The sequence below is a fragment of the Mastigoproctus giganteus genome, chromosome 10, assembly GCF_048544385.1.
Source record: "Mastigoproctus giganteus isolate SK-2022 chromosome 10, ASM4854438v1, whole genome shotgun sequence".
Lineage (NCBI taxonomy): Eukaryota > Metazoa > Arthropoda > Arachnida > Uropygi > Thelyphonidae > Mastigoproctus > Mastigoproctus giganteus.
In genome coordinates, this window is record NC_143584.1 from 12850689 (window position 1) to 12867940 (window position 17252).

General features: G+C 36.8%; 1 protein-coding gene across 2 annotated transcripts in view; it reads right to left on the bottom strand.

Annotated features, from left to right (window-relative positions):
• Positions 1-17252, bottom strand: part of Not10 (CCR4-NOT transcription complex subunit 10) — a 92660-nt gene that overhangs the window by 46031 nt on the left and 29377 nt on the right. For both annotated transcript variants that reach the window (XM_090382242.1, XM_090382240.1), the window contains exons 6-7: positions 14089-14169; positions 5387-5651 (exon numbers count right to left, since the gene is read on the bottom strand). In XM_090382242.1, coding sequence (XP_090238368.1) covers positions 5387-5651; positions 14089-14169 — 346 coding nt within the window. The remainder of the gene's footprint in view (positions 1-5386; positions 5652-14088; positions 14170-17252) is intronic.

Sequence of the window (17252 nt, forward strand, 5' to 3'; positions counted from 1 at the left end):
ATTTATTTTTATTTTTGGGAACGATGCTCCCAAAATCTTTTCCAAACTCTTATTCTGTTCAAAGGAGGGTAATTAGGTTAATTAATGACTGATCTTTTCTAATATCAAAATTGGAAGATCTTCACTTTTACAAACTCTCTCCATTCTCTATCATACTGACATTAAGTTTTTACCCAAAACTTAATATCTATGAAGATATAAATAGAAAAATCATTAATCCACCGGTTGCTTCCAAGCCAGTCTGAACACATGCTTCAATTTGTCAATATCATTCACAGTTTTGACTTCTGAATCCACCAAATTAACTATTCTTTAGAAGAACCTTCCTTCACATGTATTTCCTGAAAATTATACTGTACAATTTGAAGAAATTCAAGTCAAACATGAACAAGTTATCATCATGCAACAATGAAATCAGAATTTCCTAGGCTGAAATTTATAAAAAGGAATGTACATTTTTGGGCAGAACTAAGGAACTGACTAAGAGGAGGAAAAGAAAAGGAAAAAAAAAAAAAAAAAAAAATTCCACTTGTCGTAAGCTCAATAGTTTTGATGCTTATCATGATATGATGTTATTTATGTAACAGTAATATTCAATTAGTTTAAAAAGAAACAAGTTAGATAATGTACGCAGCATGCTACATTTTTGGTGCTTTCAACCCCCTCCAATTAATTGATTTTTTTCTGTAATTAACAGAAGTGAATAGTAAATATACTTATCATTTAATTATTCAGATTATAACTTTATAGAACACATTGCATTTTAGGGCAAAAGCCTCAAGTTGCATAGTGAGTTAACATGCTTACAAGTTAGTGCAAATGCATCAGATCTGTTCACAGCTAACTACTAAATAGTTATAAGATTGGCATCATTATGTATATCTCTCATATTGTGAATACCTTCGCAACGAGTTGCCATGATGTTGCACTACCTCGAATAAGTAATTCTTCACCATAGGAGAAGACTATTGTTACTTATTCTCTGCAGATGCCACCACAGAGATGGCACCGTTTCAGAGCCGACTAGCTCCTCTTCGGTGGGCAGGCACTCTGGTTTTGCAGTGATGGCAAGGCAGTTGTGAAGTATAACTGCACAATATGAGAGATGCCTAACGGTGTGTAGTAATTTGAATTACGTCGCATTTTAGGGTAAAAGTCTCAAGTTGCATAGTGGGTTAACATGCTTACAAGTTAACTGCATCAGATCTGCTTGCAGATAACTACTAAATAGTTATAAGGTTGGCATCATTATATATATCTCATATTGTGAATACCTTCACGAGTTGCCATCATGTTTTACTACCTCGAATAAGTAACTCTTCACCACAGGAGAAGACTATTGTTATCATTATGCACTAACTTGTAAGCATTTTAACTCACCACGCAACTTGAGGCTTTAGCCCTAAAATGTGACATAATTCAAATTACTACACGCCATTAGGCATCTCTCATATAGCGGAGTTATACTTTGCAACACCAGGGTGCCTGCCCACCCATCGAAGAGGAGCCAATCGGCTCCGAAATGGCGCCGTCTGGGTGGTGGCATCCGCTGAGATTAAGTAACAACAGTCTTCTCCTATTATTATTATTATTAGCCATATGGTGCAAGGAAGCCTGAGGCTTAATGCTGCACCAGCCAAAAAAAATTCCCGAATTACCCTGAGAGAGAAGAAGTAGAAAAATCACCAAGAAAGAGAAGAATGATGATATCCAGCTCAGGACCCTGGGTGTGCCAGTGGCGAAGAATTACTTATTTGAGGTAGTGCAACTCGTTCTGAAGGTATTCACAATATGAGATATACACAATGATGCCAATGTTATAACTATTTAGTAGTTAGCCGCAGGCAGATCTGATGCATTTGCACTAACTTGTAAGCTTTATAGAACACTCTTCCCTCCTTCCCCATATCTATCTTCACAAACAACACCACTTAAATAACAATACATGTAAAATGTTCGCATACTGTCTAAAGCTAACAATACTGCATCAAAACCATGTTTAATCTTTGAATTGCTTTTTTTCTCCATATAAACTATATGGAAAAAATAAATAACAGTTGCTCAATTTTATTGAAATTTTGGATGGCTTGAACAAATCTGTCTAAAAGAGCTAACTATAAAATTTCACTAAAATTCACCCACTGGAGTAGTTGTTACATGTGAATGGACATGATGGAGACAACAGGTTCTTATGTGTATATATGCAAATACACCTAAAAATTAGCCCACTTTACACTTCCCTGTTTTCACATTCCTTCTGCAATGTGAAATAATTACTCTATTAAAGTCTGCATGTTTCTTTCATTTAATGGAAGGGAAGAGGATTGTAATTTTGTCTTTGTTCATGTCATTATTTGTGTTTTGTCCAAGTAAAAAAAAAAAAACCCCAAATGGCTGCTGTACAGATACAGAAGTTTATGTATTTAATATAATTCCTTCATGCTTCCAAAATTATGCTGCATAAATTTACCATTGTGATTTTTTTTTTTTTGCTAGAGTAAAAGTAAGGAGGGAAGAAAACACCGAATATCGTTGTTGTTCAAGCATAGTGGGACCTTGATGATTATTACTGTATAGTATTTATTACATACAGTAAAAAAACAGTATGTGCGGAGTACTTCAAATTTTTATTAAACAAAACACAGTACAACAGTATGTATAAAAAAATGTGCATTATACGTACCATGCACTGCACTACAAAGTACCCAGAAGTTTCTGGGTACTTTATAGTGCAGTGAGACGGGGAAGTTCACTTAAAAAAAAAAAAAAAAAAAAAGTTCTAAATGCAGTGGCTGACAGGCTTACTTTTCGATATTATGCTGTTGTTATTTATATAGAGTATCAGCATCTAAGGCATACTGTGCTATTATATTAAATGAGAAGTATTCAGGTTGTTACACTTCCCAGAAAAGTTTTCCAAAAGGTTAAGATGGTTGCTGTCAATTACAGCTCTATGAAGATACATAATTAAGCTTGGTATTTGAATGTCACAGTTCCTATCTTCCAGTTTTAGGACTGGTTGACACTTCTTTGGCTACACAACGTGTGTAAGGAATTTTAAAGTTTTTACTGTACCACTTTTTTCTTTGTTTTAGATTAGTTAAGTATTTAGTTAACAGAAACTCAGAAATAATTAAGATCCTACTGTACTGCAATTCACAAGAAAAGTTGTTTATCTGTGAACTTTCATCTTTTGTGTTATTTTAGCCAAAGGTTATTTTGCAGATTTTCAGCAGACAGACAGATATTTGGTTGAAGTGTTTAAAATTTTTTTAAAAAGGAACATTTGTGATTTCAATGTCCAGGTCTGTCTCAAAATACAAAGGCCAAGCCTTGCCTTCAAATAGCACGACTAATGTATCCTCAATAATTGATAGAGGCTGGTTGTTCCAGAGAATTAGCATTTTGATATACAGTAATACCCCGACTTACGCGAACTCGGAGTTACGCGGTTCTTGATTTTTTCGTTTGGCAAAGCTGCCGCCCACTATCTTCAAGGTCGTTTTTCATATGTTATCGATATACGGTGCGACGGCGGAGATTGAGAGCGAAAGATGAACAAAATTCAACTTTGCTGCTTTTATGTTTTTTATATCAGTGAAGGGGAAACACATTTCACCATAATAACGTAAAAACCAACACAATTCCAGCTATCGGTATAATCGCAAATGCAATTAGATCGAGTTTACTACCAGTTTATAACAGATTTCACTAGCAGAAACACAACTGGATTTTTATTGTTTTATGGTAGTAACCCCTAGAAATGTGAGGTGTTAATAGTGTATCTCTGCCTTTATGGTGTTGTTTATTCAGTTGCTACATGCGCGCAGCTTTGTTTATGCGTATCAAGCGTGCCTCCTCGTTTTGTAATTGTGCTTTATTCCCTAAAAATGAGTAAAATACTTAATTAAAAGGTGTGAAAAGGAAGCGTCCTGGTGAAGACTGCAGATTCTGAGAGAAAAAGAAAAGCAATTATCGATAAACAGAGGCGGACTAGGTCAAAAATTCTTACCCGGGAAAATTTATAGTGGCCTCACACTATGGTTTATGGCCAAAATCACACTGGCCCACCGGGGTTTCCCCGGTAAGGCTTATGGCCAGTCTGCCTCTGTCGATAGAGAAAAAATATGAAATTGTGAAACGCTTTGAGCGAAATGAAAGACCATGTGATATTGCACGCGCTACAGGCCTAAATGAAGCAACGGCGAAAAGCACATGACAATTGCAAACTTGACAGGTTGAAAATTGAAAAGGGCTCAATTGTAAAGGGCTTAAAAATTTTAGAAAACATAATATTTTAGACTCCAACGAAGAACGCGTTATAGCTACAAAGCAAGGAATAAAAAAATTAACTTGCTACGAAGAAATTCTGCGTGAAAAAAAGAACGCGCTGTGTCGTCAGACGAATTTGTTAGATTTTATGAAGCCATCGACATCGAAATAACTTTTTAACGTAAGTCATTTGTTTTTTTTAATACATATTTTGTATTAATATGTATAAAGAACTGCAATTTTATTAATATTTTTCTTCTAAACTAGTGTTTTTGTTAGTCCTTGGTCCCAATTAAGCAAAATTTATATGTATTTATATGCAAAGTTTTACCCCGACTTACGCGAATTCGACTTACGCGATTTTCGTCGGACCCACCTATCGCGTAACTTCGGGGTATTACTGTAATCATAAGTCAGCTGAATAAACCAACTATTTAAAAATTTGAAATTAGAGAAACATTAATTTAACCAAGTTGACACAATCAAGCACTTGCAAAAAGTGCCTTGAAGAAATGCAGAAAAAAGAAACCACAAATAGTGTGTGTGTGTGGGGGGGGGGGAATAAACACAAATTCTAAATAAAATAACCTCATTGAAATTATACAGATGCACAACATGCAGAAGACTGTAGAAATGAACTTTAAAGACATGAAATTGTGCAAACTGAGAATGGATTATAAATACTAAGTTAATGACATAAAAGGGAATTGACATAAAATTTACAAATTAGCAGTGATTTGGATAATAAATCATTTTATTTTTTTATAATTTTTTTGAGATAATAATCCTACTTCAGTTCAGACCCACCCACAATACAGAAAGAGTATTCTACCCAGTGCATTCATAATCGGTTTGATTTTTTCCCTTGTATATAATGCTTCGTGCGCGCACATGTACACACACACAGTAAATCAGATGAACAAAGTGGGGAAAAAAAAAATAAATAAATAAATAAAATAAAATAAAGGCTTTATATCTGGGTATGACAAGAGGAGTACATTAATCACTAGTTATCAATGTACTCCAATAAATTAACTTAAACTGTACTGGGATAAATTAAAAATATAAAATAGTTAAACTAAATAAAATAAAATGAAGGCATTGTTATACTTACTTCCCTCCTCGCCTGAAACACTATTAATGCCATTTTTATACTCCTCAAATGCTTTCTGGAAGTAAAAACAACCAAGATGTGGTTTGTTCATGTAGAAATGAATACTTCCAACATTGTTGTAATACATTGCAGGTAAATTATCTCCTGTTTCTTTAAAGTTTCGAGGAACACCATTTGCAAAAGCTGTATTTAGTACCTTAAGTGCTTTTCGCAGATTGCCTCTTAAGTATTCTAACTGACTACGCAGAAATACAGCAGGAACATTCTAAGAAGAAACAGTAATTTTACATTAAAAATGAGTGTTTTATAAAGATTATTTAATAAATAGTTATAAAATATATTAAAAAAAACCCAATAAATTAGCATTTACCTTAAACTTGAAGTGCAGGGCTGATGAAATCGTGGTGGTGGGGTAGGTGGATCAGGTGTGAGGTGTCTTTTGCTGCTACTGGACTGTTTTTGTCAAAAACTGTCAAAAATTGTCTTATGGACTGTTTTTGACAACCTTTTTTTGCAGCTTCCTGAAGTAAGAAATAACTTCGTTTTCCATTTTACACATCAGGAGTTCAGTGTTTTCAACATCGGGGTTTTTTTTTTTTTTTTTTTTTAATTTCTCTTAAATACAAAAAGGTCCAACTTTTCAGCTGGCACTTTTTTGGATGTCTTCATCTTCCTTTCTAGTGTCACACTCCATAATTTTCTCCAACTCATATAGCTCCTCTGTTGTTAGGTCACCCTGTTTAGTGCCAATAAGGTCATCCACATGTTTTTTGCCAACCTCCAGACCCAATGATTCACCAAGGGTGACAATTTCATTTGTGAAACCACCATCTTCAAATCCATCAAAGTTATGGATGATTAGAGGCCATATGCTTATTTAGGCTGAATTTAATCACCTGGTGGAAAAATCATTTCAAGAACTTATGATTGGCCTCACACAGTCCAGGATGTTGAACTCTGACCTCCAAAAAATCTTGGAGGTGTTTTCTTGGTATAGATTTTCTTGAAGTTTGCAATTACTTGAGGGTTCACTGACTGAAGAGGAGGTGTGATGTTGGATGGCAGAAATTTGACTCAAACAAAGTCAAACTCTGCCTGCAGAGATTGGGCAGGGTCTGGATCATCACCTGGTACATTATCCAGCAAGAGCAGTGCCTTAACAGGAAGTTTATTTTTCTCAAGGACAGAAGTTTATTTTTCTTCACTAAAGGACAGAAAACATACAAGTGCCATTCACTGAAAACATATCTTGTGATCCAAGCCTTGTTATTGCACCAAAACACTCCTAGTATGCCTCTGTCAATTTTTTTTGTTGTTTAATAACTCCGAGGTTATTAGGGTGATACACCAGCAAAGATGTCAAGCTCCTTACTAGAATATCGCCATCCAACTCGGCAGCCGAAATCATTCAGCAAATCACTAGCAAACTGCAGGACATGGCTGACTACCTCAATACCTTCAACCTCCAAATCAACCCCCTAAAATCGGCACAAATAACTTATTCTCTAAAGGACAGCCCAACAACGTTGGAGCCTGTGCTTAACGGCTCCTCAGTTCCAAGTGTTCAAACACACAAAGATCTGGGGGTCGTCTTCGACTCCAAACTATCTTTCAACGATCACATAAACCTCATACAGTCGAGGCTGAATTCACTATGCTGGGTCGCCAAACAACAGCTGCTCCACACCACCGACCCACAACTGGTAAAAAGATACATCGTATCAATCCTTTACCCGACAATACTGTATGCTTCAGAGATATGGGCATCAGCCGCAGAATCCAACATTAAAAGAATATTCTCTGCCGAATTCTGGCTTCTAAAATGGGCCAACAGCAAACTCCACCTTCCCCCAGCTCTCAGATCAACGCAGTTAGCAGAAGCTCTTCACCTACGCAGGCTCCGGTCCTACATCGGAGAAAGAAGGCTGCTGTTCACCATCAAGATGGCCACCGGTAAAATTACAGAGCCGAACTTCTGGGATCACTGCTCTTGGCGCATTCCTCCCCCTTATCTCCGGTCTTCAGCACAGCTGCTAGCAAACCGTAACCGGCTAGTACTAACCGACAGATTCCTGCCAAAGCAAATGTTGCCCTCACTGCAAGCCATCGACGGGGACCTCCAAGAAGTGGTCAATAATAAAAAATACAGGAAGGGTATCCTCGTCGAACTGAAAATGTAAAACTGTGCTTTGTTAATAATCTGATTTATCTTTTTTCTCATGTGTATCTCATTTGTAAATATGTTTTGTTAACCCCTGGCACTACCATGCCGTGACTAATTGTATGTCTATCATTGCTGCAATTAAAGATTCTATTCTATTCTATTAAAATCTCCAGAGGCATTGGCACCCAACAGGAGAGTGAGCCTATTGTTCGTAGGCATATGCCCAAGTAAACTAGCGTTAGTGATGAATGTTCTCCTGGGCATTTATTTCCAGAAGAGGCCATTTTGTCAACATTAAAAACCTGCTGGGGAAGAAAACCCTTCTGATGAATGAGCTCTTGGAATTCAATTTTTAAGGCCTCAGCTGCTTCTTTGTTGGCATTGGGTGCCTCTCTATGCCTTAGAACAGGGCTGTCCAACCTTAGGTAATCCGAGGACTACATCTCCCAGAATAATAGATACAGTACGATATTAAAATATTTGGAGAGTCCTACCATTAGGTTTAGCAAGCACTTCTAAAAGTTTTTATTGAAACAGTAAACAAGATACAATTGTTTATAATTATTATTTCATTTTAACGACAGCTCTGAAGTTGTTTGTTTTCATTTACTAATGTAGCTATATCAATATCGATGCTTGTAGTTGCCAATTGCAGTAAATGTGAAAGTTATTTATCTGTCAATGACCATCTGTATTTGGATTTTATGAATTTCATCATTGAAAAAGTGCTTTTGCAAAGATATGTGCTCCAGAGCATCGAGTACATCTTGAGTCCAAAGTCCCTCAATTTCGGATAGCACTCTCTTGGTAATAATTTTAAAAAATCTTCTCCTTTTTTGATTCTGCCAGTATAAAAAGGGTCGGATTGCAAATCACACAATTCCAGTTGGAGGTCAGATCTTAAGTTTTCAATGCTGACAGTCAATGGTTGAATGAAAACTGAAATATCCTCTTCAATTTCCTTAATATTGCCAAATCGATTCTCAAAGTCCTCCATGATTGTTTCAATGCACTTTATGAGCTGAAAATGACGTTCTCTCAAAATTCTTCATTTCTTCAAATTTTTGCAATTAGGAAAAAAAGTAAAAATATTATTGGCCAATGTTGATTTCAAAAGCTTCAATTTACTTTTAAAACCATTCAAATGACCACATAAGTTGGCAATATTCTGTTGTTTGCCCTGCAGTTTTAAGTTCAACTCATTCAAATGGTTGGTCATATCTGTCAAAAATGCAAGGTCAGATAAAAAGGTGGGATCTTGCATTTGATTTTCAAGTTCTGTCGTGTCAGACTTTACTTCGTTTTTAAGAAATATGGGCATTTCTTTCTGAATGGCAAAAAAGTGCTGCAGACATTTTCTGGCACTTAACCAGCGAATATCAGAATGGAGAAGCAAATCGCCATATGTACCACCCATTTCGCTCAAGAAATCGCGAAACTTACGATAGATCAGAGATCTATAACCTCCTCGTATAATATTGGTTTCTTTTACAGCTACTTTCATGGCATTGGCTTGACGTAGAGGATTTTCTACAGAGTGCTTCTTGATGAATGATGCATTGAATGGTAGGGCAATTAATATTATTTTGTTTCAATAGTCCACAAAACCCAATTCCAGTCCCCGTCATAGTTTTGGCCCCATCAGTGACAATGCAGGGACATTTATCGAATCCTCCCTAGTTTATAACTGCTTCGAAAATATCAGTACCTTTAGTAGTCCCATGCAAAGATATAAGACTGAGCAGTTCTTCATTAATAGTAAAGTCGTCCTGAATATTTCGCACAAAAATTAAAAGTTGACGTATATTTGCTTGATCAGTGCTTTCATCTAGACACAATGAAAAGTACTCACATTTTGCCACTGAATCACACAGCTTTTTTGAAACGTATTGATCCATGTGTTCTACCCGCCTTGCGATGGTCTGATGAGATAATGCCACTGTTTCGAACTTCTTGGCTAATTTCGGCTCATTAAATTGTTTTGCCATTTCAATTGCACATTTATTCACAATCACACAGTCACTAAAAGGCTTTTTTGCTTTTGCTAACTCCAATGCTACTTTGTACGAAGCGGCAAGGCTAGAACTTTGTGCAGTGCTAAGTTTAGCAAAAAAAAATTGGTTTGATGCATCAATTTCTTCTTATATTCTGCAATAATGGTGTTTTTTGATTCCCCAATATACATTTCAAATCGTTTACTGTGTAATGTAGTGTAGTTTCACATTATACTCTTTAGGCACTGACAAAACCTGTATGCAAACAAGACATTAATTTTATTCTTGTTGTTTGTAATCAAATAGTCTGATTCCCATTGGCTTTGACACTCGCTTTTCTTCTTCAATTTTTCTTTTCTTGTGAGACATGGTTGTTCGACAATAAGTAGTAATTTGGTGAGCCCCGGTGACACAACTTTGGTAAACAGACGGACGAACGACCTGCCTCGAAGCATGCACGTTGAAACGAGACATCTAGCATGGACACAACGAAATGCACTTGAAGTCACGCGTAGAAGCTAGGCTTGCACTTGCAAGTAGTGTTTTGCGACAAGAGTTTTATTTTTTCGCTAGTGAAAATCAACACCTAACCCACCAGTAGGGCCACATGCGGCCTGCGGTTTGGACAGCCCTACCTTAGAACACTGTTAATATTTACTCTTTTTTTGAAGTGCTAGATCCAGTCTCTGCTGGTTTTAAAGTCTTCAAAGTATATCGTGCTACCACTGGTTGATGAAGCTTTAAGTTCTAGATCATCACAGATCTGCTTAGCATGTTTGCAGATAAACTGTCTAGGCAATATATCACCCTTCTGCTTTTTCCTTATCCATATTAACAACAGGCTTTCCATTTCCACAATCAAGTCTCTGCTCTTATGTGGAATCATCACTAACTTTAATGCACTTCAAAATGTCCTTTTGTTTAACTATAGTAGAAATGGTCGATTGAGGGAAATCATATTCACGCACTAATCACTATTTTTTACTCCATGTTTTTATCATCTCTTGCTTCACTCAATGGAAATTTCATCCTTAACTTGCACTTTAGGAGCCATGGTTAATTTAAATTTATTTAATTAATAAAATTCAAAAATAACCACAATTAAATTAATTATAATATACGTAAGTTAGTTATAATCCAGTTTAATACAAATATATACTAACAAAATCAGTAGCTTTCGAGACGTGTGTCTTTTTGTCAACTGACATATTAAATACAAAAATACAATGAGCTGAGCGAGGCACGTTACACTGTCATGCCATCATTTGATGTGGTTTCTTTATTCACTTCAATTCCCGTCCAACAGGCCGTGCACTGCGCCAGAAGGCTCCTCGAGAACGACTTAAGCCCCCAATCCAGGACATCACTATCCACTGATGACATCTGTACCACCCTCAACCTATGCTTATCAAGCAGCATCTTCACTTTTGAGGATTCACTCTACCAGCAGGTACATGGCACTGCTATGGGTGCCCCTGTCAGTTCCGTAGTAGCCAACATCGCCATGGAAGATCTGGAGGAGCAGATACACTACACCAGAACCCACCTACACCTATTACAACATGGTGTAGATACGTTGACGATATTTTTACCGTAATACCACATGGTTCTGAAACTGCACTGCTGGAATACCTAAACTCCCTATCTAATTTCATCAAGTTTACCATAGAATTAGAGGTGAACGGTACGCTCCCGTTCCTAGACGTCCTAGTGCATCGCGTAGGCCCACATCTAGAGACCTCAGTATACCGCAAACCTATGTGGTGCGGTCAATTCACTAACTACAGATCCGGCCCACCAAGCCATCTCAATAGCACTGCCCGCACCCTATTCTCCAGGGCTTGGAGCCATTCCAGCACAGACACAATTAGGCGTAATGAGATCTCCCGTGTGAAGGCGGACCTAACCAAATGTGGTTATCCATCCCATGTACTAAGCAGATGCCTATTACAGGCAGAAGAACTCACATCCAACCCAAGACCACCGAACCAAGTCGGTATATCGTCCGCCTACATTGCCTATTATCCAGGCGTGTCAGGACGGATCTCGAAGGTCCTTAGAAGTTACAACATCAAATGTGTGCAATTACCCTGCAGGAACCTATGTTCACTTGGCTCCAGCGTGAAGACCCCTGTCACACCTGTCTTACGCAGCAATGTGGTATATTGCATCACCTGTAGAGACTGTAACAGTTGCTACATAGGAGAAACATCAAGGCGTCTCCAGGATCGCCTCACGGAACACGACAGAGCAATCCGGCTTGCCGAAACTGACCAGTCCGCGGTCGCGGAACATTTTTGGGCCACCAACCACGATCTTGACCCCAAACGTGACTTTGAAATAGTAGACCACTCACGACACTTTCGCCACTGCCTATGGCTAGAGTCACTCAACATAGTAAACAATCCAAAGGCATTAAATCGCCAGAAAGGCATACGTCTACATCCCATCCTAGAGACAACCGTTTTAATGCTGGATGATCAGTGGTGTAGAAAGGCGCACGTCCGTGCAACAACAATGACGCATGATTAACGTGCCTCACTCAGCTCATTGTATTTTTGTATTTAATTTGTCAGTTGGCAAAGAGACACGTGTCTCGAAAGCTACTGATTTTGTTAGTATATATTTGTATTAAACTGGATTATAACTAACTTACGTATATTATAAACTATGGACCCCAGTACTCCAGGCCCATTCGTTACTAAATTAATTATAATTCACAAAAATGCACTCTGTTTACACTGAACAACCACATCAAACAGAAGATAAATAAAGAATAACAATGCCCTTTATGTATTTCAAAACAAAGGGGAGGATGTGCTGAACAATAATAAAGATGCTGAGAACAATTGTACGAGTGACATTCTGTGCACTGATCGGCCAAGGCTTCCTCCGCCAACATGCCTGAAAATTTCCACCCAGTCATAGTTCCCAGCTGTGTTGGAAAGCCACCAGTTCCTGCAAATATCATTAATCCTTAAAATGAAAGCTCTTATGAAGTGTAAACCAAATGGTTTCAGAGAATATCGGATGCCAATGTTAATGGGAGTCAAAGCCCCGCTGTAATATGGTGAATTATTCAATATTAAAAAGAAATCAATAACAAAACAAAACAGTAACTGTGTAGCTCCGGTTTGCTTCTGATCAGTCTATAGAGAATATTCCTGCACAAAATGATTTGCCAGTTGCAAATTCTTGAACTGGCTATAATATTTCACATCAGATTGTTGGGAGAGACATCATGTTATGGAGGCATGGTGATGATAAAGGAAGTTTGGCTTGTAAACAAAATTTTAAAGATTTTGATCCAAGCATTCTTTAAGCGATTCCCCCCCCTCCCTCCTGTTAAATTATCACTAGTTGAATTAAGTATGTTTCTTTAACCTCCCTGTGCTGGTTGTGTTGACCTTTGGCAAGAAACCTGGTTTTATAGAGTATCAGAATTGGTGGTTTTAGCAATTATGTCATCTCAAAACACCTTCAAAAATAGTTATCCACAACAATTGACAAAAAAAAAAAACCCCACCCCACTGAAGGTGCTACCCATAAATTTAGGAATCTTCAGATCAAAATCTTCAATTCCAACCGCATCTCAATTCCATTCCTCAAGAACCTCTGTCCCAAAATCACAAACACGACGAAGACAGAGTATCAAAACTTTCTTCACATGTACCAACAATATCAAGAAATTTTTTTCAGGGAAAAACTACAGTGAACCTTTGGAACAGGCCCAATTTATCAGCTTAAACTGACACCAGTCAGTCATTGCAGAAGTTATTTAAAAAGAACAAGATAGCAAAATTTGCTTGAATCACTAAATCTGATACTACTTCACTATGCATCCTGCAGGATCACTCCATTAATTTCCATCAATACCAGAATTTTTAAAAAAGATCTGCACAACTACTTCAGGATGTTATGTAAAATTCAAATCTGGAAATAACTTTAACAGACATATATATTTAAAAATTAAGTAGTTAGAAATTTAATTCAAATGAAAACTCATTCCAAAGCCAACATAATTGCTACATAGATGGCAACTACCACTGTAATCTGCATCTGGGCAGTGATTGTGTTGCTGGTTACAAAAATCTTGAATGGTCAAGACTAGGTTTTGGAAGCAGCAAGTCTGTGTGTGGGAATAACTACAGATGCTGACCAGAAGCAAGCTAAAATTGTGCAGAGAGCAAACGAGAGAGAGAGAGAGAGAGAGAGAGAGAGAGAGAGAGAGAGAGAGAGAGAGAGAGAGAGAGTATATTTATACTGTCACATATTTTTTGTGATGGAAAAAAGTGACACCAAGACACCGCTTTCTGTAATATTTAAATGGCATGTTGCACAAGTTACCTTGATTTAAAGAAAAATTTACCATTCTATTTGAGGCAACTGACACATCTAGGGTATTGCAATATCAACACCACATATGGATTTAGAATAAATATCAAAAGCTTAAGTTAAGTCACTGATGCTAGTTTCAAGTTTGAGGAATAAAATATATTAGAGGATTTGAAAAAGAAAATAAAAATAAAATAAGTTTTACCCACAATTCCTGATGTCATCAAACTCTTGATTTCCCTTTTGCATGCTTTCGCTGATTTCAGCATTATATAGCATCTTGCTCTGTACTGAAATAAAAAATTCAGCATATTAAATTCACAAATAGAGATTTAAATTCATAAATAAAGAAAACAACAACAAAAAAAAAAAAAAAAAATCAAATATCAAAAACAGTATAAGTTTGATTAAAAAAAGTACATGTGCCAGGATTATATACAGAAATATCTGAAGTCTCACCATGAATTTTTTTTTTTTTTTTTTTAAAATAGCTGGCACCTTTCTTTCTACAGTAGAATTCTGTTAATACAAAGTTCAAGGGATATAAATTTTCATGTTTCATAATAATGAGGTTTGTAGCAATTAGGTCTGCAAAAGCATCAAAACTGGAGCATTTTTCTGCATGTATATAACTAACAATAAGAAATAATAAAAATCAAATAGTAAAAATAAAAACAAAATGCCTTGTCGAACAATTGTAAGAATAATACATATTTTTAGATTTTCCTTTATTTCCTTCTCTAGTTTAAAAAAGAAGATAAACTAAGAGAAAAGACAGTTTAATATTGGCTTGTAAAATTTATCGAGCACAAGTGGATGTAATTTTGTAATTCCAATTCTGACAACACAAAACTGCCAGAGTGCTTAAGGCAAGACTGACAGAAACGCACTACCATCTGTTTAATCGGAGCATCCAACTCAAATGAAAGATATTACCTATACCATCAGTGTCAGAAAATATGCAACAAAAGTGCTGTAAATAATCAATATTCAGAAATTTGCTAGCACACTATTTGCTAGAATTCATTGCAGAAATTATTTAAAAAGAACAATAAGATTAGCAAAATTTGCTTGAATCACTAAATCTGATACTACTTCACTATGCATCCTGCAGGATCACTATTTGCTAGCACTAATAGTGCTAGCAAATAAATTGTGTGATGATGTATCTGGGATAACACGAAAAACAATGATTTTATGTTGCAATATATGTGCACAGGAAAGAAAAAACTGCAGTTTTTATTGGATTTCAAGAAGCAATTAATCTAGACACCAAAACGATTATACTGTAATTTTAGATAATTTAAACAATAATGGCTGATAAAAATAATCAAATATGGTAAAAAAAGTATTTAATGATAAAATTTTAATTATTGCAAAGATTATTAAAAATAATAATTGCAATTAAAAAAAATTAATTGCAAAGATTATTAAAAATAATAAGCCTGCCAAATAAATAAGTCACTGACTTCTACTTATTCACTGATATTTAATTTATATCTCTTCCATCATACAGAATGACTGGTGTTTTTTGAGGTTATTAAGAACACCATGCTGAGATCCAAACTTCTTTCATTTCGAGGATACAGCTCTAAAACTGTTTGCAGGCTGGCTGATAGTTAGTACACCGGATTGAATATATTGGTAACTCTCTAGGAGGCTTTAGTATAATCTTGCTATCCCTACTCTGCCAAATAGTGACTGGAGGGAGTCCAAGTAGTGTGTATGCAAGGGCATTGTCGAGGCCACGTTATATAAAGAATCTGGGTATATTCTTACGACGTGTACGCCATATCCAAAAATTTCATTACTTCATACAGCATGCCCCCCCCACCTTTTCTTACTATTGAATACACCATAAATTGTCAAACTATTAGAGTAAGCTTATTTGTGAAAAGATCTAAATCTCCCAAACACGTCCTAGTTCATTTCACAAATATATGTGGTCTCAGTTCTAATCTCAATGATGTCCATTTGCACTTACAGTCTGCCAAACCCCATGTACTTTTTATGACAATCTCAGTTATCGGTTAATTCAACCACTGCTCATCTCAGTTGCCCAAATTATTCGCTGTATGAGTCCTTTTGCCTCAAAGGTGGTACTTGTGCATATGTCCATTCCAATATTCCCCGTCAGAGACTTGGTAATTTGGAATCTTCTCTGGCTTAAAATCTCTCTACTTCATTCTGTCAAATTCATCTGTTGTTTCTACTGTTCTCCCCACTCCACTAATCACTTGGAACTCTTTGACTTCCTCTCTTTACAACTTGATTATATCTCCAGTCCAACTTTCCTAACAATGAGGTAATGTTCCTTGGTGATTTTATTGTTCACAACTCCATTTGGCTTCCGTTTTCTAGTCACACAGACCCAGCTGGTCGAGATGCCAAGGTCGAGGTCAATTGCAATTGCTAATGACCTCACACAGATTGTTCATTTACCTACCAGAATACCGGACAATCCTAATTATACAGCCAACACGCTTCATCTTTTTCTCACAAACAACCTTTCTAAGTACACGGTCAAGTGAGTGGTCCTTTAGGCACCTTAATTACAACTTGGTGATTGTCTCTTCTCCAATGGAGCCTTTACCTCATGGCTATTCTCAACCTCGTGTTGTTTGGCATTACAAGAAAGCAAAATGGGATGACTTGCGAGATTTCTTTTCCTTGGTCGGATTACTGTTTCAAAACTTCTGATGTCAACATTTGCTCAGATCACGTCAGTGAAATTATTCTTGTATGAATGGAATCCTTTATTCCACATCCCATTTTAAAATCTCGTCCTTTATCTAAACCTTGATTTTCCAATAAATGTGCTAAGGCTGTTCAAGTGAAGAATGTTGCATATCGCAATTGGCTTGTTTCCAATTGTTCAGTTTCATTTTCTGCCTACACCAAATCTCGCAACAATTGTAAAGCAGTTATTAATCAGTCCAAACTAGATTTTGAACAGGCTTGGAGTAGAAAACTTGCTTCTTGCCCTAAAGGTAGTCGAGCATTCTAGTCTCTTGCCAAAGCTATTGGTCACAACTTTTGCCCATCTCTGCTCTCACCTCTGTCAAAACCAGATGTTGTTGTTGTTATTTGGTTTTTAGGAGCATTAGCAGCTAAGGCCATATTGCTCCAGGGATATGCGGTGGTCATTCCCTGACCTTTCCACATCCTCCGTATTTGGTGGTGACGGGCTCGAACCCTGGTCTAATCAAGAAGCGTGTGCTACGCACTGCTGCTCCTTCCCACCTGGCCAAAACCAGATGGTTATGTTGTCACTTCAGCCAAGGATAAAGCTGACCTGCTAGCATCCCATTTTTCTTCAAACTCGTGTATTAATGATATTGGTAAAACACCTCCCACCATTCCCATTCAATGC